Below are 25210 nucleotides of genomic sequence, written 5' to 3'. Positions count from 1 at the left end.
TTCACGAGAGCTGTCACATGAGCGCGCTATCCAATGAAGACCTCGCCAACACTCAGAGGAAGACGTTCAGACTCCGAGGAAGACCTGAGACCTGTTAGATTCCTCCTGAAGTTTCTGAAGGACTGAACGGACCGCGTTACATCACTGGAGCCGAACGGGAACGACGCTCGTCTGAAGCCGCTCACGCATGCTGCACGCGCAGGTTCATGGTAAGGTTTGAAAAACAATCATTCTGAAGAAAATGCGCTTCATTTGGACTCATTTCTCGTCGTCACGCATTTAAAGTTTCAGTTCTTACGCTGTGAAGCACAAACTGTGATAATACAGGTGGATTAATACTGATCATCTAAGCGTCTCGTCTATAATATACAGTTGTTTCAAACAGCAGTCATGAATGATCTTGCATCATTAAAATGCGTTTAAAAGGTTATTCTGCCGCTGAATCAGTGCACAGATATTCAGGCAGTAATGAGTTTTATTCGATATGCATTTTCATTTAAAGACATGTATGGATATCAAATGTCTCTAGAAACGGTTTCTTTTAAGCACAGATATAGTTCAGCTGTGGATAAATAAATATAAACTGACACATTCACTGGAAAGGTTATTAAAGGGAAATGTGAAATATTTCTTATAAGAATTTCTTTCCATTAAAGCTTAGCTTTTTGCATCATTTTAATATTCCTTTATTTAAATACATTGCATTGCTTTACCGCAAAACAAGGACGTTTTCTGTATCATTAGTTCACAAAACATTCAGAAAACTAATTCGATTAAAAAAAGTTTTAAAGAGAGAGAGAGAGAAAATAAGAAAATAGCCTAACGATAAATTCCACTATATGTATAAATTCAACAATTTGGCTTTCTAGTCTGTAGATTTAATTTACATATAAAATTATTAGAGTTCAACTATTTGTTTGTTTGTTTATCAATAAATTATAATTAATAATAACAGTAGTAGTACAATCAAATATTAATAATTATTATTATAATCAGTCCTTTTTCGTACAAACTATTAGTGAACTGACGATCTTGTTCATCTCGTGGTGAATGTGTGTGTGTGTGTGTGTGTGTGTGTGTGTGTGTGTGTGTGTGTGGTGGGCGTGGGAGTAGGTGTGTGTGTGTGTGTGTGTGTGTGTGTGTGTGTGTGTGTGTGTGTGTGTGTGTGGTCAGGCGACATGACAAGAGTCAATATGATAAAATCCATCTTTCCTCTGCGTGCACAGAAATAAAAGAGAAGCTTTGGGAGCTCCAGCATTATTATTTTTCTCCCATGAACGTCCTTTTGATTGGACACTTTTACACGGTCGACCGTCGCTTTATTTGATCACTGTTCGGAGATTCGCGAAGGTATTTCACAGCGCATATGTGCTTTATGTGATGAAGATGTTTTGTGGAATTGATGTGATGTTTAGATCGATACTGCTGTCAGAATGCACGTGCACAAGTAACCAGCCGTTAAAAGAGAAGACCTACTTTATTTCTCCATTCATTATCCATAATAATTTTAAGAATGTTAACACGGTTTATTTCCCACCTCTCAATCAATCCCAGCGTCTCTGACAGAATCAGGCGATTGAGTTGATTGACAGGAGGATGGACTTCACGGCAGATGAAGAGCTGGAGGAACTGTGTCCGGTGTGCGGAGATAAAGTGTCCGGCTATCATTACGGCCTTCTTACCTGCGAAAGTTGTAAGGTACGATTATAGTTCTCTTTTTATGAACGCGTAAATATTCCGGGTTAAAATGCTAAAACATACATAACGTGTTTATGTACACTGAAAAAAATACACTCTAAAAATGCTGGGTTAAAAACAACCCAAGTTAGGTTAAAAATGGACAAACCCAGTGAATGCGATGTTTTAACCCAATGATTGGGTTGTTTTGACCCAGCGGTTGGGTTAAATGTTTGCTCAACCTGCTGGGTAGTTTTATTTAACTCAACTATTGTTTAAAAATTACGTATGACTGGCTTAAAATGAACCCAAATGTTGGAAATGAACATTTATTAATAGGTTATGTTTAATAAATGAACATTTATTAATAGGTTATGTTTAATAAATGAACATTTATTAATAAGTTGAATGAATGACAATTAAACAATAAACATTTATTAAATTGCTTATTAATAAATGTTCACCTTTTGTTTATTATTGTTGCCTCTAGTAATTATGTGTCTGATTTTTAATTTCCAACCTATTTTGGGTTTATTTTAATCCAGACATACAGTAAATTTTAAACAATAGTTGAGTTAAATAAAACGGTAACACTTTACAATAAGGTTCATTAGTTAAACATTAGTTAATGTATGAACTAACATGAACTAGCAATACATTTGTTACTGTATTTACTAATCTTTGTTAACATTAGTTAATGAAAATACAGCTGTTCATTGTTTGTTCATGTTAGTTCACAGTGCATTAACTAATGTTAACAAGATTTTAATAATGTATTAGTAAATGCTGAAATTAACATTAACAAAGATTAATAAATGCTGTAGAAGTGCAGTTCATTATTAGTTCATGTTAACTAGTTACCAAATGTTAACTAATGAACTTTATTGTAAAGTGTTACCAATAAAACTACCCAACACGTTGGGCAAACATTTAACCAACCTGCTGGGTTTGTCCATTTTCAACCCAACTTGGGTCGTTTTTAACCCAACATTTTGTAGAGTGTAGGCTAATTATTTTAATGTAGCTAATGTTATGAAAAGCATTACTATGTAACAGTCTTTGTTCATTTTATTAATGCAATTTATTTAGTAATTTGTAAGTAGCCTAATAATATTTTTTTGGTTGTATCATGCCTGCAAATACATACTTTTCAATAACCTTTCGGCTGCTACACTCTTGAAAATAAAGTTCATAGTAGAACCATTTAGTTCCACAAAGAACCTTTCAGTGAAGTTCTAAAATAACCTTCTAAGTGTGATGAACATTCTAAACCTTTTTCCACTATAAAGAACTTTTTGTGCAGTGAAAAGGTTCCATTTTAAGAGTGTAGAGAGATCTATTCACATCTAGATCAATGTTCTTGTAAGAAGGCCGAAACTAATTTCTAAGATGGCCTGTTCATTTACAACAGATTACAAGATATATGCAACTGTATGTTTTTAACAGCTGACACAACCTGACAGAATATAATCCTTATTATCATGACAGGGATTTTTCAAGAGGACAGTTCAGAATAACAAGAGATACACGTGCACACAGAACCAGGACTGTGGCATCGACAAAACCCAGAGGAAGAGATGTCCCTTCTGCCGCTTCCAGAAGTGCCTCAGCGTCGGCATGAGACTCGAGGGTAAGCACAGCTTCTCATCAGACAAACTGAAAAACACTTGGCTTTTGCTGTAACGGAGCCTCATCAGATTTATAAGATGTCAAGAAGTCGCCCTGAATGTCCTAATTCTATTGCTGTCTGTTGAGTGTTGGAACGTGGCCGAATATAATGCTTATTATATGATATTATATCATGTATTATATATGTTTATGAAGGACTTGAGTGTGAGCATCACTCCTCACTCATTAAAAAAATCAGTAAAATGTATCTGGAAAAAACAGGAAAACATTTAATATAATATTTCATGATCATGAATTAGAATTGTTTGTATCATATTCAATGACATTCACTCATTATATGGTTTTAACACATCTAAATTGGCCTCAATCAACTTAAATGTAATCATTAATGTGTCTTGAGACTTGTGCAACATGTAGATCTATAGTAGTTAATAAACTTTAAAATGTGTTTTAAGTGTTTGTACACTGTAAAAAAATATTTTCATGATTTGCTATTATAACTTTTCACAAATCTTTAGTCAAATCAGCTTAGGTTCACAAACGTTGTTCAAATGACATAATATTTAGAGTTTCTGTTGAATAAACTAATCTCTTTCTTTGTATCAACTCAAGTTTTTAGTTTAAATGAACTCAAAATTTTAAGGCAACTTTAAGTTTAATAATTTTTACAGTGTGTTGTCTTACACATCCATTTAAATTCATTATTTGAAAGGTTTTTTTTGGTGGAAACTATCCTGGTCGGTCTCTTATTTTGCTGTGGTGCGCGCGATTCCCAGGCCGAGTGCAGAGAAGCACCTGTTTCCGCGCGCGCCTGTGACACATTCCTCACGCGCTGATAAGACTCGCGGATTCACGGAGACTCCAGTTGGAGAGTTCACAAAAACCAGAGCGGAAAATGTCCATATGAAGAGAAATATCCACTTGCTTTCGCCCTGACTTACTAAAGCAAAACCGTGCCAAGCATTCCTTGCTTTATTTGGCTTTTTAATCATGGTTCTCCTAAAATATCCATCTTACATTGTATCCGATGAAGAGTACATCTGCAAAATGTAAATAATATTTGGTCCCAACTACTATGTACTGAGTCTACTGACATTTAAATGAATCATTTGGTCATTGTGACGTACAGTAGTGGTCAAAGGTGACGTTCAGCCTAAAACTGACATCTTCACCCTTTATTCAAATATGACTAAATTTGGGTTAGACTTTATTTTAAGGTGTCCGTGTTACAGTGTAATTATATATTTAAGTATTGAGTAATACTAATTAACTACATACACTTACTATAGGGTTAGGGTTTAGAGTTAGTTGCATGTAATTATGCATCACTTATAGTTATTACTACAGTAACTACATGTAATATGAAACAAGGACACTGTAAAATACAGTGTTACCAAAACATGCCAAATTGTGCTGACATCATTTTTGGCCAGGCTGTCATACAAAGAAATTATGAACACATGCAAAAACAAGAGAGAACCAATGAAATATTAATAGCTGATTATGTTTTAGTCAATGAATGCTTTTTTCTGTGAGCTTTTTGCTTTTCTATGCATTTGTTTTGCATAGTTAAATGTAACCTGTAGCTAATTTTCCTCATGTTTTGGATGGTTTAATGGAACTTTTAATGATTAAGGTCATTAACAACAAATATCTCCTTCAGACATCACTTTTGCCCACTACTGTACATGTTTTTACACTGTACTCATATTTAAAATGTAAACACAACTAAAACAATGCTGGGTTAAAAACAACCCATGTTGGGTTAAATATGGACAAACCCAGCAGTTGGGTTACTCAGCCTGCTGGGTTATTTTATTTAACTTTATTATTGTTTAAAAATAACTATACTGCTCACTTAAAATTTAGATTGGAATGTTTAATAAATTAACATTTATTAATAAGTTCAATGAATAATAATTAAACAATAAACATTTATTAAATTGCTTTTTAATAAATGTTCATCTTTCGATTATTATTGTTGCCTCTAATAATTATGTGTCTGATTTTTAATTTCCAACCTATTCATTTTAAGCCAGACATATAGTCATTTTTAATCAATAGTTGAGTTAAATAAAACTACCCATCACGGTGGGCAAACATTTAACCCAACCACTAGGTTAAAACAACCCTAATCACTGGGTTTGTCCATTTTCAACCCAAATTGGGTTATTTTTAACCCAGCATTTTTTACAGTGTGTATCCACCTCAATAGCAGCACAAGTGTTTTACAGTACAACATCAAGCACACTGTATCTAACAATTATAATTCTTTTGATGTAAGTGTATAGTAGTTGAAGACACCTAATATAAAGTGTGACTTCTGAATGCATCCTGTCGCTCTCTCTCTCTTTTCCCAGCGGTCCGTGCAGATCGAATGAGAGGGGGAAGGAACAAGTTCGGCCCCATGTACAAGCGCGACCGTGCCCTGAAACAGCAGAAGAGAGCTTTAATCAGAGCCAGCGGCTTTAAGATAGAGTCCAACACAACCCTCCTGTCCACCAGCCAGACGGAGTACCCTCTTCCCGGATCTCTGTCGGGCCTCCACCCCCCTTCTCTCTCCTCTCCCGAGTACGACTGCCCTCCGTTCTGCCCTCCGGCCCTGGGTGTAGCGCTGCAGAGCTACGGCTCCTTCCCGGCTCAGTACCAGTACACCGCTCCCTCTTTACCGAGCAGATCGATCAAGGCAGAATACCCAGATGCGTACTCCAGTTCACCAGACTCCTCTCTAGGCTACCCGTACCCTGACGGCTGCATGCCCGCGTCCCCACACTCCAGCCCCATGAACCCCGGGATGCCCCCGCTGGTGCTGGAGCTGGTCAGCTGCGATCCGGATGAGGAGCAGGTAGGAATCAAATCAACCAATGCACAATAAAAAAGTGGGTAAAGTCTACTTGATTTAACCGGTACCACTGTATATTAGGAGTCTTTAACTATCAGTACTTACATCAACAAAAACTAATTATTAGGTACAATGTGCTTATTGTGTTGATGTTGTGTTGCTAAACACTACTGAGGTGGATACGGGTAAGGTTAGGACAGGTTTGTGGTATGTGTAGGTTTAAGGCTGGGTTAACACACAGTGTAATTATAGATTAATTACAGGCGGGTGTTTTTTAAGGGGTAACACTTTATTTTGCACTTGCACTCTAAAAAATGTTGGGTTGTTTCAACCCATGTTTGGGTCAAATATGGACAAAGCCAACCGTAGGGTTTAAAAATTTAATTAAAAAAACGAAATCAATGGTTGGGTTTGTCCATATTTGACCCAAACATGGGTTGAAACAACCCAACATTTTTTAGAGTGTACTAAACAACCCAAGTTGGGTTGAAAATGGACAAACCCAGCGATTGGGTTAAATGTTTGCCCAACCTGCTGGGTAGTTTTATTTAACTCAACTATTGTTTAAAAATTTCTGTATTTCTTGCTTAAAATGAACCCAAAATATGTTGGAAATTAACATTTATAAATATGTTTAATAAATGAACGTTTATTAATAAGTTTAATGAATAATAATTAAACAATAAACATTTATTAAATTCCTTGCTAATAAATGTTCACCTTTTGATTATTATTGTTGCCTCTAGTAATTATGTCTGATTTTTAATTTCCAACATATTTTGGGTTCATTTTAAGCCAGACATATAATAATGTTTAAACAATAGTTGAGTTAAATAAAATTACCCAGCAGGTTGAGCAACATTTAACCCAATCGCTGGGTTTGTCCATTTTCAACCTAACTTGAGTTGTTTTAACCCAGCATTTTTTAGAGTGTACAAACAGTAAATTATGCAGTAACATACAACCCTAAACCTAATTATATAGTAAGTACATGCTGTTAATTAATATTACTCAGTAACTTAATTGTATAGTTACACTAACAAGGGCACTTTTAAATTAAGTAAATAGTACAGTGTAAAAACATGTATGTACACAATAAATGCATTGTATCAAATGATTAATTTAAATGTTAGTACATAGTAGTTAAAGACACCTAATGCGGGTCCATTTAACCCATAAATGACATTTGTTGGTTAACCTTTTTTTGTTGTTGTTGTTGTTGTCAGAGAAGAATTTAGAATTTAAGTCCACCTAAGAAAATATATATATTTTTTGCATTGTAAAGATATATATATATATATATATACATATATATACATATTGGCAACACTATTAAATACTACTAACTAATACACTATTAAAATCAAAAGTTGTATTTGTTACTATTACCTGAGCTAACATGAACTAACAATGAACAATTGTATTGTTATTAACAAATGTTAACAAAGATTAATAAAGAGATGCACCGATAATACATTTCTCCGCCGATACTCCAGCCGATTATTCAGAATGATATCTGCCGATACTTTCTTAAGGAAACAAATCTCTCCCAACTAATAACTATACAGGGAAGCCTCTCGTTTGGTACATTGCTAAAATATTACAGGTTAAAATTAACAACAGAGCCCAAACTATTATATTCAACTACTTATTTTCAGATATAATAATTACACTCAAATAAAAACTGAAATGTTTGTCTTGTGACAGAGTTATTTAAACATTTAACTGTAAATAAGCTCCTCTCTAGTGGGGTTTTTTTTATTTATTGCTAACTAAGAACGGTGAACATTGGATAACTTTACCGAGGTAAATGCAATGTTTAGTGACACATTGTTCACAAGCTGTTTTATTGACGTCTTTCTGCAGTTGAAACACTGATTGAGCGATTACATGAAACATGATACATTTTGATAAGTTGTCTGTATAATTCAACATTCCTTTTTGATGTTCATTTCTTCCTAAAACTTGTATTCAAGTGGAGGAAATGATCGCTTGAGGCGCTACAGCGATCTGTCACGTCACATTTAAGAGCGTCAAAACGACATTTATTGTTAGAATTTCCTGATAAAATGGACAGAATTTGAAAGCGGAGACGTTTTTTCTTATCAGAAGTAACAAAGCACAAAGCTCTTTGCAGTTATTCGATGGGAGGCGTGCTACAAATAATGTTTGGTGTAGGAAAAACCGCACAAACCCTGGCTTGAACCACGGGTGATTCAAAGGGTCAAATGGAGCCTGCTTTAATGTAGCTATATTTTTTTAATGTTAAACGGCCACTGAAGTGTCTTGGGACGCACAGCTTTATTCACTGTGTTGACGTAATTTCCATTGAAACAGGTAGACAGAGCGGGATATATCTAGAAGCTCCTCCCCTTTTTTCAAAATAGCCAATAGCGTTTCGCCTAGATCACAGCTCGGCCAGAGCCATTGAGCTCGTAAAACCCAATTTTGGGAAAACAATCCAACCCCCTCCATTGACTTTGTATTGCGTGAAGTTGCCTCCTTGTCATTTCTTGCTTCTAACATAGAACAGAACAATAGCTAAAAGCTGCTGTGTGACAGGGTGTACAGCAAACAAGCTAAAAAACCCAGAACTACCTTTTTATAAGCTACCGAACCGTAAAAGCCAGCCTTTAAGGAGACAAAAGTGGATACAGGCAATAAGACGGGAGCATCAGCAGGAAGAATGGGTAAATTGTGGGATCCTGACACTCAGTAAGTCTACGTGTGCAGTGAACATTTTGTCACTGGTGAGTAAAATTTCCAAATGTCAGTTTTATATATTATATTTCTTGTAGCCGATTACGTTACCCTCCAGTGGGCGTCGTTCTCAGAGTATATGACACGTCACACTCTGTCTCAATTGCCTGTATCCACTTTTGTGTCCTTAAATGCTCTTTTTTTTTTTTTTGGGTCGACAGCTTATACAAACTTAGTTCTGGGTTTTTTAGTTTATTTGCTGTACATCCTGTCCAGGGCTTGACATTAACTTTTTTGCTTACCAGCCACTGTGGCTAGTGGTTTTCCAAAGTTACTATCCACTCAGCATTTTCACTGGCCACAATTTTGCTGTTGGGAAATTACATTTTATATGATTAAAGTTGACTTTGACATGCTAAAATTACTTGATTTTGAGTCATTTTACATGATTAGCTCGATTTAAAACCCTTTCAAACTTTCAAATGCAGATTGACCACCAAAATCAAGACTAGGCCTACATGGTATATCAGCGGGTATGTACAGGTGGGCAAGGGGTGGGCAATATAAGCATAATATGAGAAATTTTATGTTACTTTTGTTAGGCTACATAAAAAGAACAAAGAAGCAAATTACAAATACTAAATTTAAAAAATACATTTTTTTCAGATACATAGGTTTATTTAACATCTATACATTTATTTAACATCTTTTGTTGTTTGATTAACATTAATGACAGACAGGTATTTAATTGGGCTGCTGAATGCATGTATGTAATATACTGACACATATCCAGTTTTTACCCACCTGTTTACGTACACTTAAGCCATAACCGACTGTATTCACACGATAGCCTACTCCACACGATGGACATTTTGACATCTGTGTGCGTTTATGTGACTATTCAGACGCAAGGAGAACTGATCACGCGCACAAGAGAGAGAGAGAGAGAGAGAGAGAGCGCTTCTGTTGTGTGTCATTCAGCGTGGTTCCACTGATCCCGCCTTCACTAACTGCAAGTTAATCGATAACGAATTGTGATTGAATTGTAATTTTGTGCTAAGAGGAGCTTGGCTACCTTTGATTAGGCTGTAGGCTGAAATTATATTCAACCCGCCAAAGTGGCTAGTGGGAGTGGCTGTCTTACCCGCCACAGCTGAAATCTACCCGCATTTGGCGGGTGTTAATGTCAAGCCCTGATCCTGTCACATAGCAGCTTTTAGACATTGTTCTGATTTGTTATAAGTCAGAAATGACAAGGAGGCAGCTTCACACAATACACAGTCAATGGAGAGGGTTGGATTGTTTCCCCCCCGGTGGGTGTGGTTTTCAGACTAAATGCGAGTTTTGTCATTGTTTTGGAACACACCAGCTTATTCATAACTTTAAAGCTAACATATTCATACTAAAATCTAAAAAACTTAAATTTTTATTTCAGGGGAACTTTAATGCATTATTGTCGCGTTAACTTCGACAGCCTTAAATTCAACACAAGAGACGTTTTCTTCACGCACAGTATGAGTTGCAGTCTGACATGTTTTTATGCCTCCTTTTGATTGACAGGATATAATCGGCCCCGGTCATTGGCTGTTTTTAAACAATCGTAGTGAAAATAATGCTTTTATCAGCGCATCCCTAATAAATACTGTAACAAATGTATTGATCAAATAGTTAATGCATTATCTGATGTTAAAGGGTTAGTTCACCCAAAAATGAAAATAATGTCATACGGTCTTACGGGTGTAGAACAACATGAGGGTGAGTAATAAATGACATTATTTTCATTTTTGGGTGAACTAACCCTTTAACTAATAGGACCATATTGTAAAGTAGTGCTACTATTTTTTCTTTAATATTTTATATATATTTCATGGTAATATTCACCTCTAAATTAAACACCATTTCTTTCTATATAAAATAATACATTTTATTAAAACATTTCTGAAAAAAAAAAAAACATTTTATACTATTTTTCAATTATTTTGCAGTATTTAAAGGATTAGTTCACTTTGAAATGAAAATTAGCCCAAGCTTTACTCACCCTCAAGCCATCCTAGGTGTATATGACTTTCTTATTTTGATGAACACAATCAGAGAAATATTAATAAATATCCTGACGCAAACGAGCTTTATAATGGCAGTGAGCGGGATCAACGAGTATGAGCTGAAGAAAGTGTCTCCATCCACATCCATCCATCATAATCGTACTCCTCGCGGCTCCAGGGGGTTAATAAAGGCCTTCTGAAGCGAAGCGATGCGTTTATGTAAAAAAAATATCCATATTTAACAAGTTATGAAGTGAAATATCTAGCTTCTACCAGACCGCCTTCTGTATTCAACTTTTGGGAAAAAAGGCGGTCTGGCGGAAGCTAGATATTTCACTTCATAACTTGTTATTTTTTTTTACACAAACCCATCGCTTCGCTTCAGAAGGCCTTTATTAAGCCCCCGGAGCCGTGTGGAGTATGTTTATGATGGATTGATGTGGATGGAGACACTTTCTTCAGCTCATACTCGTTGATCCCGCTCACTGCCATTATAAAGCTCGGATGCGTCAGGATATTTATTAATATAACTCTGATTGTGTTCATCAGAAAGAAGAAAGTCATATACACCTAGGATGGCTTGAGGGTGAGTTAAGCTGGGGGTAATTTTCAATTGAAAGTGAACTAATCCTTTAAGTTAAAAACAGAGCAAAGGTATTTAATATCACACACCATTCGTATGTTCGCACTTTTGGATTTGTCACAGTTGCCCTGTGTTTGGCTTTATGTTTGCAGGTGAGAGGGAAGATCTGTGCGTACCTTCACCAGGAGCAGAGCGGCAGGGGTAAACTGGATAAACCGCGGCCCTTCAGCCTGCTGTGTGTCATGGCGGATCAGACATTGTTCTCAATTGTGGAGTGGGCAAGAAGCTGTGTCTTCTTCAAGGAACTAAAGGTACAGCTCTGAGATAAGACGTGCATCTCTGATCATCCAAATAAGTGTTTTGTCTAATAAAAGCCAAACTATTTTGGAGAAAGTCTGCTATTTTGTCGCCAAATCATGTATCTTAATGAAAGATAACGTTTAGGGACGCCGAGGCGTTCAGATATTGTTGTCAAGCAGCTTTAAAACGAAGATTACATTTGAATGTTTGGATTTTAGTGGTAGTATCGCTGATATCTGTGTAGAAGCGTCAAAGTTGGAATTCTTGCTCGGTCTCCAAACGCTTTGACGGGCTGTTAATGGAATTTTAGCTAAATATATCAGATCTGGACACTCAGTTGCTATTCACATCAGGGAGTGTTGCAAATCACAGAAGATTTGTTGCTGCTGTGATTCCGAAACAGATACAGTGTTGACACTGCCCTCTCAAACTTCATTCCCAAAGAGCTCTGACCTCTTATAAATGCCTTTATGATCAGCCCCAACAGATATCAGAGCGAATATTCGGTTGATAAGAATGAATTCAAGCAAATCTTATAGAATTTCAAACTTTGTCACACCTGCATAACCGTCGCATATTTTTCGCACAGTGCATTCCATTCTGTAATCATGGCAACTAGCGTCAGGATTGCGAGTGTGAAATGTGTCAGTTTGAAAATGCTTTCAGAAGCGCTTAATTACATTCCGCGCAGCAGATAACTCAGGAATCCCAGCGCTCCCTCTCCGCCGCATTGTTCACGACCGCTGAAAGGTACCGTGCCGTGTGGAAAATGTGCATTCGGATTGAAAAGGGGTTTTATTAAACTCCATTTAGCGCATGTTTTTTGTGTACATGCTATTAGGTTTGTGCACGACAATCTAAAGTGTGACACAAACATGAGTAAGGTCAAGTCGGCAGGGCTCGAGGCTGTGGATTAGATGTGGATATATGGTTTGAGTAATTGTGTCTGTGCTGAGGTTGATAAATGTGGTGCTACGCTTCTTTACTGCCGCCCACTGCATGTCAGAACACTGACACAACGTGGCCTTCAAAACCAGAGTACTGTATATGAGCACAGGGTATGGGGGAGGAAGACGTGGACACGGAGATGGAGAGACCGGTGAAGGACGAGAGGTGAGGAGGTGTGAGAGGTCATCTCATCTGCCACTCGTAAATATAACGCACAAGGACTCTCGTTCCCTCGTTTTATGATCTCTGTCTGTTTAGCCACTCATCTGTATGCGAGGGTTGTACTGCTTTGGATGTTAGAGTCAGAGGTGAATGCGCTTTGAGTTAAACCAACCGGACGTCACACATTTATTATTGTTTTGGCCTGTTATTGAGAGAGAACTGTCATCAAGGCTTTGCAATATGTAGTGATTAATTTATATATATATTTTTTTTAGATCTTATATGAAAGATCTGTTCCTGTTCATGAACAGCTATGTGGTACACTCTGTGATACACTCATTTAGACAAAAGGCAAGCTTTGAGATCTCACATTTATTTGACCAAAAACGAATCACTCGTCTCTGTTTATGAACCTTCATGTCATTCCAAACCTGTATGACTTTCTTTCTGCTGTAGAACGCAAAGAAATATATTTTGAAAAATGCATTTTTTCTGCACATACAAGGAAAGTGAAAGATAATATGAGTAAATGAAAAATATCTCAACTGTTTTTGTCAATACAATTAAAGTCAATGGGCTCCATAACAACATTGGGTCCAGTCAGGGCTGTATTTACCTCATATTGCTACTTGGCAAAATACATTTTTGGGGCCCTCCAATAACCCCCATCCCCGACCCCAGTAGCTTACATACATATTAAACTATATCTTGTCACTGTTGGGTGGAAACCTCATGTTCAAAACTGAAAAAAAAAAAACAACAATGACAAAAAAAAAAAAAAAAAAAACACACTGTATTTCTAAAATAAACACTGTGTTGTCAAAGTTGATATTGTGGCTTTATATGTGGTCAGACACTTGCATGTGTCGTATTATTAACATTCTACTCAAATAAAGGCTTTTGACCAGTGAATGTCAGACATGTTTTGTCCATCATTAGAACGGACGCATCTGAGGCAGTAAATGCTACACATTACACTTTAATCAACTTACAGGCTATAAAGTTTACTGTCATTTGTCCAAAATCTTGTGTTATAAAAAGCACAGGAAATTTAAAGGATTAGTTCACTTCAGAATTAAAATTTCCTGATAATTTACTCACCCTTCATGTCATCCGAGATGTTTATGTCTTTCTTTCTTGTGAAAAACACAAATTAAGATATTTTTGATGAAATCCGAGAGGTATATGACTCGTCCATAGACAGCAATATAATCAACACTTTCAAGGTCCAGAAAGGTACTAAAGACATCGTTCAAACAGTCATGTGACTGCAGTGGTTCAACCTTAATGTTATGAAGAGACGAGAATACTTTTTGTGCGTTAAAAAACAAAACAAAAACAACTTTATTCAACAATCTCTTCTCTTCCCTGTCATTATTCTTACGCAGGTGACGTAGTAACACAGTGAAGGCTTCCGTGTTTACGTCCAAACGCTGGCTCAGTATTGGCCAAAGCTGATCACGTGATCAGCACAACACATGCGTGTGATGCTGACGCAGGAGCCGGCCAATAATGAGTCGTTCTGATGTAGAACCTGGAAGAGCCGGACATAAACAACGTATGAGAATGACACAGAGAATTGTTTTGTTTTTGCGCACAAAAAGTATTCTCGTCTCTTCATAACATTAAGGTTGAACCACTGCAGTCACATGACTGTTTTAACGACGTCTTTAGTACCTTTCTGGACCTTGATAGTGTTGATTATATTGCTGTCTATGGACGAGTCATATACCTCTCGGATTTCGTCAAAAATATCTTAATTTGTGTTCTGAAGATGAATGAAGGTCTTACAGGTGTGGAACGACATGAGGGTGAGTAATTAATGACAGAAATTTCATTTTTGGGTGAACTAACCCTTTAAGGTTTTTGAGGAAAACATTCCAGGATTTTTCTCCATATAGTGGACTTCACTGGGGTTCAACGGGTTGAAGGTCCAAATGTCAGTTTCAGTGCAGCTTCAAAGAGCTCTACATGATCCCAGATGAGGAATAAGGGTCTTATCTAGAGAAACCATCAGCCATTTTCTGAAAAAAAAAAAGAAAAATATATATACTTTTTAACCACAAATGCTCGTCTTGCACTGCTCTGCAATGCTCCACGCATTACGTAATCATGTGTGACGTAGGCGGAAGTATTTTTAATTTTTTTTTTTTAGAAAATGACTGATGGTTTCTCTAGATAAGACTCTTATTCCTCGTCTGGGATCGTGTAGAGCTCTTTGAAGCTGCACTGAAACTGACATTTGGACCTTCAACCCGTTGAACCCCAGTGAAGTCCATTATATGGAGAAAAATCCTGGAATGTTTTCCTCAAAAACCTTCATTTCTTTTCCACTGAAGAAAGAAAGACATGAACATCTTGGATGACATGGGGGTGAGGAAATGATCAGGAAATTTTAATTCTGAAGTCAACTAATCCTTTAAAGGAATAGTTCACCCAAAATTGAAAATTTGGTGTTCATTTACTCACCCTCAGACATCCAAGATGTAGGTGACTATTTTCTTCAGTGGAAATTAATACGATTTTTAGCTGAAACTGTGCTCCTTGGTGATTCATATAATGCAAGTCAATGGCTACCGTTACTTTGAGAGTCAAAAAAACATATACAGGCAAAACAAAATGAATACCCGTGGTTCCTGATGAAATACTTCCCTGTGCTTTTCTGTCCTGTGGGTTTGTGTGAGTACATGGCTTTTATTGTGTTTGTTTGCCATGTGCATTTTGTATTATTGTGCATTATTTTGAGACAGTTATGAGGTAAAGAAGCCTCGTTTACTGAAATCACGTGACTTTGGCAGTTTGATACGCGCTCCGAACCACTGATTCGAAACTAAAGCTTCGAAGCTTCATGAAGCAGTGTTTCGAAATCGCCCATCACCAACTGGAGGATTAAGTTGTGTTATGTTTATTCTTCTCTTCAAAGTCCTCATAATGACCCACACCTGACACTTCAGTTACAGTATTAAGCTTTAAATCAGTATCATAGAGGACTAATAATGTGAGCACATAACAACTCTTCATTTCCCATGATTTAGGTGGGAGATCAGATGCGACTGCTGCATAACTGCTGGAGCGAGCTGCTGCTTCTCGATCATATCTGCAGACAGGTGCATCATGGGAGAGACAGCAGTCTGCTACTCATTACAGGACAGGAGGTATGTTTTTCCAAGCGATCATTAATAATAACAATTTCATATCATTATGGAAAAGCAGAACATTTCCATATCCAGTAAATCTCAAACAGTAAATGCTGATCTTGCATATGCTTTTGCATTTGTCACATGACTAATATATTCATGATGGAGGGAGGATGACTCTTAGTTAAATAATCTGTGTGCATATGATTCAAGACATTTGATGGCCTTTTAATGCTCCAAACCTCACTGAAGCAAGAGTGATGTTGTATAGAAACTCCTCATTGCCCTTCGTGGAAGATCTGCATTGTAATGAAGGTGTTGTGCTGTAGGTGGATCTGTCCGCGGTGTCTGACGCGGGGCCGCCTCTGTCCAGTATGGTGCAGAGAGGACAGGAGCTGGCCAGGAGACTGCAGCTGCTGCAGGTGGACAGAAGAGAGATGGCCTGTCTGAAGTTCCTCATCCTCTTCAACCCCAGTGAGTCTGACTCTGACCCTGCTCACATGCCACTCTGCTGCTGATGGAAAACTACATACTTTTTAGTGCATAGTGAGACACAGTTCCCAATATAATTTGAATATCACACAAAACATTTGTGAATAAACGAGATAAATTCAAGAGAACCATCGTCACTTCCTGGGAAATTGGTGCAAAATATCTGTAATAAAAATGGAAGTTGCTGCTATCTGGAAAGTTTTTTCATACATCATAAATGACTTTTGTCTTAGACCGCGCAGACGAAATGCTATAAACGCTGTCATGTTCTGTTGTGTTCGGATGAACACAATCATGTGAGAAGCTTCTGGAGGGAATTAAACCAAATCATTCTGATGACAGGCTTGATGAAACTTAACCAACTTTTGAGATGCTGTGATGCGATTGGTCTACTGGTTAGTCCAGTTATCCAATCACATTCTCTGAGTTTTTTGTTGTGCATCGAGGGATTTATTCTGTAAATGTGTTTCCATCGTAGTTTATGCACGTCTGCTTACTGGATTAAAAAATTATCTGCCTCAATTTAGCACTTTTTTATGCACACTTTTTAAATTTATGCGCATCTTGACGCTTCCACCCAGTGTTCATTTTTTTTTATGCGATATCCCAAAATTTGCTTAAAAATAGGTGGATGGAACCAGCTAATGACAGTCTAATTGAGTGTAATCAAAGAAAATGAATCCATAATACAAAGAGTTGTGGTAATATAAAGCCATAAACTGGTGTGGTTGAACATTTTAAGACTTTATAGGCATGTTGTCACATGTTTTACTCTAGGTTTATTTTTTTTATGATATTTTTTATATAGTTATAACCTTAAAGCAGAGGTTCTCATCCAGGGGTCCATAACAATATATATATATATATATATATATATATATATATATATACACACACAGTATATATATGAATCGGTTTATTTTAATGTTTGTTTTTAATGCTAAAAGTGATTTTATATACATAGAAAGCACATTAAAGGTAAGTAAAACATCTACTTTTAAGGTTTCAAATAAGTTTTGGGAGAATAAAATGTCAAAATGTGGGTGGAAAAAAAAAAAATATTAAAACAATATATAAAATATATAAAACAAGCATTAAAATAAACAGATTAAAAATAAAAAGATTTTTTTTTTTTTTTTTTTTTTTTGTTAATTAAATCTTCATGGGCATTTTTATACATTTTATAAATACACTTTTTTTTATTTAGTTAAGGCAAACTCCAAAATATTTTATCAGGTAGAAATTACAGGTAAAAATATTTTTAAGAATTCTTATTCTCCATATCCAGTAAATCATTAAAAATTGGAAGTCATATGCTTTCAAATATTGTTGTGGACAATAGGGAGCATTGTAGACAAAAAAAAAAAAAAAAAAAAAAAGGATGGGAACCACTGCCTTAAATATTAATGTTAAACAATATAAATAAGCTATTGCACATTTTAATAATTACTGTTCAGGAAAAAACATTAAACATACAAAGACTTTTTTTGTGACAACATGCCCCAATATACAGGCTAGATGGGGTAAGTTGTCACAATGAGCCTGTCATTAAACAGTTGAGTAGACAAAATGTAAACAGTCGGACAATTACAAAACAAAAATTCATGAAACAGCAAAAATGTAAATCAGTTGTATAAAATTGCAATATGTGACAAACTGCTCTGAACCACACATTTGTTTAATCTGACCTGGTCTCCCCTTTATCATTTGAGCACATTTTTTTAGCATACTTTGATATATGGGAAGCACTAATTGCAATACTTACTGCATATCATAAAAACAGCACAGTTCAATAAATATTGCAAGCACTTATTAAAATTAATAAATACAACACCATCTAAAGACAGTCTGCTCTTGTACCCAGCAACAAACGCTTTCCTAGAAATGTCCAATTACAATTTCATTAGGCACAATAAACAAACATATCTGAAAGGAGAAAACTGCATTTGAAAGAGAAAGAATTTGTCATCTCCTCTCACTCCGTCACATTGATTTTTTTCATTCTTTGCCCAAATGAAAGCAGCTTTATTGAGTAATTTGTGTCCTTCAGATGTACTGAAAAGATTATTCAACATTTTAATTACTGTGTGAATGGCTCTTCTGATGAGCTCTGCTAATGCTTTAAAGTGCTCCATTAATGGGTCAGACTATTGTCACCCTAACACACACACACACACGCACATGCACACACACGCACGCACATACGGTGGATTTTCATGTTTTTTGTGTTCTTTCCATTGACATAATGATTTTATTCTGTACAAACTGTATATTCTCTCCTCTGACCCTAAACCGTCCTATCATAGAAAACTTTCTGCATTTTCACATTTTCAAAAAAAAAAAAAAAAAAAAAAAAATCACTTCGTATGATTTATAAGCTGTTTTCCCTCATGGGGACCAAAAATGTTCCCACAAGGTCAAAGATTTCTGGTATTGTCCCCATTATCTAGGGTTTAGAGGACCACACACACTCACACACTGTGTATTATAGAGGCAAAATATAACTGCATATAAAGCTTTCTTCTCTAACTTGCACCTCCAAAATGCATCTGCTCCAATGCATTGTTAAAGGATCAGTGTGTATTGTCCCATATAAAACTTTAACGGCCAATTAAAACATGTTGGTATAGTAAAATATGCTAATTCACAAGATCAATACATCCTTTATTAAACCGCTTTGTCGAATTGAACACATCTTTACAGATGGCGTCGAAATGCTGAATCGATTCATTCAATTCTATCAGCACTTAGGTTAGAGTTAGTTCACCCAAAAATGAACATTCTGTCATTAATTACTCCCCCTCATGTCGTTCCACACCCGTAAGACCTTCGTTCATCTTCAGAACACAAATTAAGATATTTTTGATGAAATCCGATGGCTCAGCAATGTCACCGAACTTCAGAAAGCTACTAAAGACGTATTTAAAACAGTTCATGTGACTACTACTTTTTGTGCACCAAAAAAACAAAATAACTTTATTCAACAATATGTAGTGATGGGCGATTTCAAAACATGAACATGAAGATTCGAAGCTTTTGTTTCGAATCAGTGGTTCGGAGCGCCAAAGTCACGTGATTTCAGCAGTTTGACACGCGATCCGAACCACTGATTTGAAACAAAAGATTCAAGGTAGTCAAAGAGAAAACTGCATAAACAGAACAGACCGGAGCACGCAAGCTACAGCAACGATGGAGGCCTACATAGACGAGAGATTGTGTGAAGAGGTTAGAAAGTACCCTCATTTGTACAACTCTAGCATGAAAGAATACAAAGATGTTTACATGGGTTGTAACTCGTGGTGAGAGATTGCTCAAAACTGCACATGCGTCAAATGCCTGTGCACATGTACAAGTCAAGTGAAGTTTACTTTGCAAGGCAGTGCGTTCGACTGTGCGCATACACTAGCATAAGTGTAAAAAAAACGAAGTATACCCAGGGCTTAATGAGTAACCATGGATGACGTAGCTGGATTCTTCCTCTTCCCTGACCGCACTGAATCAGTATTTATTATTATTATTTTCATTTGACTGATCAAGCTTTTACAAACCCGATTCCAAAAAAGTTGGGACACTGTACAAATTGTGAATAAAAAAGGAATGCAATGATGTGGAAGTTTCAAATTTCAATATTTTATTCAGAATACAACATAGATGACATATCAAATGTTTAAACTGAGAAAATGTATCATTTTAAGGGAAAAATAAGTTGATTTTAAATTTCATGGCATCGACACATCTCAAAAAAGTTGGGACAAGGCCATGTTTACCACTGTGTGGCATCCCCTCTTCTTTTTATAACAGTCTGCAAACGTCTGGGGACTGAGGAGACAAGTTGCTCAAGTTTAGGAATAGGAATGTTGTCCCATTCTTGTCTAATACAGGCTTCTAGTTGCTCAACCGTCTTAGGTCTTCTTTGTCGCATCTTCCTCTTTATGCGCCAAATGTTTTCTATGGGTGAAAGATCTGGACTGCAGGCTGGCCATTTCAGTACCCGGATCCTTCTTCTACGCAGCCATGATGTTGTAATTGATGCAGTATGTGGTCTGGCATTGTCATGTTGGAAAATGCAAGGTCTTCCCTGAAAGAGATGACGTCTGGATGGGAGCATATGTTGTTCTAGAACTTGGATATACCTTTCAGCATTGATGGTGCCTTTCCAGATGTGTAAGCTGCCCATGCCACACGCACTCATGCAACCCCATACCATCAGAGATGCTGGCTTCTGAACTGAGTGCTGATAACAACTTGGGTTGTCCTTGTCCTCTTTAGTCCGGATGATATGGTGTACCAGTTTTCCAAAAAGAACTTCAAATTTTGATTCATCTGACCACAGAACAGTTTTCCACTTTGCCACAGTCCATTTTAACTGAGCCTTGGCCCAGAGAAAACACCTGCGCTTCTGGGTCATGTTTAGATATGGCTTCTTTTTTGACCTATAGAGTTTTAGCCGGCAACGGCGAATGGCACGGTGGATTGTGTTCACCGACAATGTTTTCTGGAAGTATTCCTGAGCCCATGTTGTGATTTCCATTACAGTAGCATTCCTGTATGTGATGCAGTGCCGTCTAAGGGCCCGAAGATCACGGGCATCCAGTATGGTTTTCCGGCCTTGACCCTTACGCACAGAGATTGTTCCAGATTCTCTGAATCTTTGGATGATATTATGCACTGTAGATGATGATAACTTTAAACTCTTTGCAATTTTTCTCTGAGAAACTCCTTTCTGATATTGCTCCACTATTTTTCGCCGCAGCATTGGGGGAATTGGTGATCCTCTGCCCATCTTGACTTCTGAGAGACACTGCCATTCTGAGAGGCTCTTTTTATACCCAATCATGTTGCCAATTGACCTGATAAGTTGCAAATTGGTCCTCCAGCTGTTCCTTATATGTACATTTAACTTTTCTGGCCTCTTATTGCTACCTGTCCCAACTTTTTTGGAATGTGTAGCTCTCATGAAATCCAAAATGAGCCAATATTTGGCATGACATTTCAAAATGTCTCACTTTCAACATTTGATATGTTATCTATATTCTATTGTGAATAAAATATAAGTTTATGAGATTTGTAAATTATTGCATTCCTTTTTTATTCACAATTTGTACAGTGTCCCAACTTTTTTGGAATCGGGTTTGGGGTAACAAAAAGTTTTATAGGTTTGACTGTAATAATAATGCAAAAACTGACACTTGAAATCAACATTTCAAACAAAAGAAACATCTAAACACACACACACACTCTATGAAGTCTATAATGATTTGTCTGGTCCTCAGATGTGAAGCTCCTGGAGAACCAGCAGTTTGTGGAGAGCATCCAGGAGCAGGTGAACGGCGCTCTGATGGAGTACACGCTCTACTCGTACCCTCAATGTCTGGACCGCTTCGGTCAGCTCATACTGCGGCTGCCTGAGGTGCGTTCGCTCAGCGCGCAGGCCGAGGACTATCTGTGCTACAAGCACCTGTGCGGAGAGGTGCCGTGCAACAACCTGCTCATAGAAATGCTTCACGCCAAGAGGTCGACCGCGGTGTGAACCTGACATTCGAACCAGAGTTTAAGCCATATGTGCAAGATGGATGGTGAACAGTTTTCCAAAGGCAATTATTTCATACCTTACGTGATGAATGTACAGATTTTATTTCATCTGTATTCCTTTTTAAGCATGACAATCACTGATGGATACGGAGGTGTTTTTATATTTGCATAGTGTTTCCTTCTTAGTGCTCTTAGTGTCTCGGCTATAAAGGTAATAATTGCAGAGTTTAATCTCTACAGAGTGCAACAGCTGGTTTTGGAAGCATTTTTTCCATTCATTTCTGCCATAGGGATTTTTACTTTTTTTTTTTTTTTTTTTAAAAAGGTCTTTGTTTAAGCATTATAAGCCATGAAGCAAGCAAACATTGATGTGAAGCAAAAAAGGACTTGAAAATCAGACAAAAAGGCTTAACAGCTTTAGTGAGGGAAAAACTACAATCCCATGAAGCACTGCGAACACCATAATCAAATTAAAACTGATGAAGAAATATAGAACTTATTTGAAAATGTTAATTATATATATAAAACAATATATTTTAAGTTTATTGCAAAATATGCATAGGGTGAAAGCAGACAAAGTGGGCCTCTTTTTGTTAAACATACTTTCTGATCTTTTCTTTTCTTTAATACTTTTAAGGTCCAGCTATAATATTTCCATTTCAATACAGTTCATAATGTGTTATTTGCAAGGTATATACCAATAAACATTTTAAGATCATGCACTCCAGACAAGTTTCTTTTCAGGTAAAATGGGCCATCCCTGATTTATCAGGAAATGCATTTCTGCATTCTCTATTCTGCATCCTAATTAGAAATTTTAAAAAGACATTGTTTATTAACACATACTTTTAAAAACAATTCAATTATATTCAACAAATTTATATTTAAAAAAACAACAAAAAAAATGTTCACTCAATTCACATATAAAATTCAAAACAACTGAGAACATGTTGAGTTGATATTAAATTTAAATATCAGAATATGAATGAAAATGAACTCTACAACATATTAAAATGTGTCTATAACACATGCAACAACAAATCGGCTAACAAAATCCGTAATAAGAGGAACATTTAAAATGTAAAACAAACACATTTTTTTAATTTTTTTTTTTTTTTTTTTTGCATTTTATTCCCTGTTAACTATAGTAACAAACAAACTGTCACAATAATATTCGTTTACATTTAGGCTACATTTACACGAAAACTATGTACTAAAAACTGAAAAGGTTTTCTTTTGCTTTTTTCGCGTACAGACGACAACTTTGTCAAAGCGATCCCTGTTCACATGAAAATTCACTGTATTCTGCTGCCAAGCCAGATGATGGCGATGTCACTTTGTAAAAAAAAAAAAAAAAAACTACGCACCTATAGACTGAACACGTAATACGCATGATGTCACTGTTTCACAAATTCGCCCCCAAAATGCTGTACAACGCATACAAAGTTTTCCGTTTTTATTTGAAAACCATGTCGTGTAAACAGCCCCTTAGTGAGCAACCTTATAAGTTAGAAATGAAATCTTATGTCAAAGGGCTTTCTACGTTTCTCCATGAGATAGTCCTCCTTTGAGGTGTGGCCACGCCCACCAGTGTCATATTGCATCAGCCAAAACTATTTTATCATTTAAAGAAATAGTGTCGCTTCAATTAAAGGTGCAGTGTGTAAATTTTAGGAGGATCTATTGACAGAAATGCAATATAATATGCATAACTATGTTTTGAGTGGTCTATAAAGACCTTACATAATGAAGCGTTATGTTTTTATTACCTTAGAATGAGCCATTTCTATCTTGTTGTTCTTCTTCACGGGTCCCCGAACATGTTAAGGCGCCATTTTGTGCCAGCATGTTTCTACAGTAGCCCTAAATGGACAATCTGCTCTACAGAGCACGTTTCATCACTATGTTGTTTTTGTTGTTCTTCGTTGGTGTTTTTAGAGGCAGCTTGCATCATCTCTACATTGAATACACACGAAGAAGAAGTAGTAGTAGTAGTAGTAGTAGTCGTCATCTAGTTTATTAGAAGCAGAGACTGTTCTTTGTTAGAAGTAAGAAGAAACCTCATTGCTTGACTGTCTACTCTCTGCTGTCTCAGATGACAACATCTTTGTCCTGTGTCGGACACCGTAGCTTCTCTATGTGCTTCGAAAGAGAGGGGTGAGCAGTAGACTGAGCAATTCGCAACCTCACCGCTAGATGCCGCTAAAATTTACACACTGCACCTTTAAATACCATTGTTATGCTTTGTATGTGTAAACCCATTGAGCACAGTACAATCAAACTTAAACGGCCCACTTTACCTGCATTCACACTATATATACAAATTTTTAAGTATTTTTTAGAGCGTAGGAAGACTGACTGGATTACATCATTCGCAGTGCTTCATGGGAGTGGGCGGAGCTAAATAACTTCTGATCCGTTCTGCTGGTTTCGACTCTGATAGGTGGAATTTTCTGTACAGCATCATGGGTAATGTAGTTTTCACCACAAATTATTTTTAAAAAAAAGTTGAAATAAAGCAGGCTGATGGCTTTAACCAAAGCAAATTATACCATTAATTACAATTAACAATCTCGTAGATCACAGTAGGTCTGTCTTTAAGGTTATTGTTAAAAATCACTTTCCCTATGGAGAAAATGAATGGACTTTTTTCTTCTGGAACTGACTGTTGTGCTCTATAATCTAAGAGCGATATTTATGTATTTATGTTATTTACCTTATTGCTCCTGTGCTTTTAAATGGAGGATGAGTTTTGTACTTTTCTTGTTTGTCAATTCAGTAGCTATTTTAAAAAAACATTCCAAAAGCGGCTGGTCAACAAGAGTCAAATTAAACGAAAGAAGGTATTTATTGAGAAAATGTAATTAACAGTATCAATGAAAGTATTTAAAGCACATTTTTACATAGATTACACATTTATTTGTCTTTCCATTTAACTGAAAAATTTGGTCGCAATAAAATCCAATAAAAATATGTTGTGTGTTTGTGTGTCTGAGTGAGTGTGTGTGTCTGTGTGCGTATGCGCGATTGCGTGTGTCTGTGTGTGCATCTGAGTGTGTGTGCATGTGCGCAATTGTGTGTGTGTCTGTGTGTGTGTGTGTGTGTGTGTGTATGTGCGTCAGAGTGTGTTTGTGTATCTGTGTGTGTGTGCGATTGTGTGAGTGTG

General features: G+C 36.6%; 1 protein-coding gene across 2 annotated transcripts; it reads left to right on the top strand.

The window, feature by feature from the left end:
* On the top strand, nucleotides 1–25017 carry nr5a1a (nuclear receptor subfamily 5, group A, member 1a). 2 transcript variants are annotated; one of them, XM_051904098.1, is made up of 8 exons: nucleotides 1–209; nucleotides 1555–1698; nucleotides 3166–3307; nucleotides 5667–6151; nucleotides 11626–11784; nucleotides 15919–16038; nucleotides 16350–16494; nucleotides 21786–25017. In XM_051904098.1, exons 2-8 carry the CDS (start codon nucleotides 1597–1599, stop codon nucleotides 22040–22042), a joined length of 1410 nt encoding a protein of 469 aa, XP_051760058.1. In that variant the 5' UTR covers nucleotides 1–209; nucleotides 1555–1596; the 3' UTR covers nucleotides 22043–25017. The 2 variants fall into 2 exon arrangements, with proteins under 2 accessions (XP_051760058.1, XP_051760057.1); XM_051904097.1 differs by lacking the exon at nucleotides 1–209 and adding an exon at nucleotides 1192–1350.
* The last annotated feature ends 193 nt before the right edge of the window (nucleotides 25018–25210 follow it).

This window comes from Ctenopharyngodon idella, chromosome 8 (assembly GCF_019924925.1).
Source record: "Ctenopharyngodon idella isolate HZGC_01 chromosome 8, HZGC01, whole genome shotgun sequence".
Taxonomy (NCBI): Eukaryota; Metazoa; Chordata; class Actinopteri; order Cypriniformes; family Xenocyprididae; genus Ctenopharyngodon; species Ctenopharyngodon idella.
The sequence above is the reverse complement of the archived record's forward strand: the minus strand, read 5'-3'. Positions and strand labels throughout refer to the sequence as shown.

Excerpts from the sequence above, each read along its gene's own strand:
- nr5a1a (XM_051904098.1), top strand. The coding sequence starts at position 1,597 with ATGGACTTCACGGCAGATGAAGAGCTGGAGGAACTGTGTCCGGTGTGC. Across the intron at positions 3,308-5,666 it reads CGTCGGCATGAGACTCGAGG|CGGTCCGTGCAGATCGAATG; the intron begins GTAAGCACAGCT and ends CTCTTTTCCCAG. Across the intron at positions 16,039-16,349 it reads TACTCATTACAGGACAGGAG|GTGGATCTGTCCGCGGTGTC; the intron begins GTATGTTTTTCC and ends GTTGTGCTGTAG.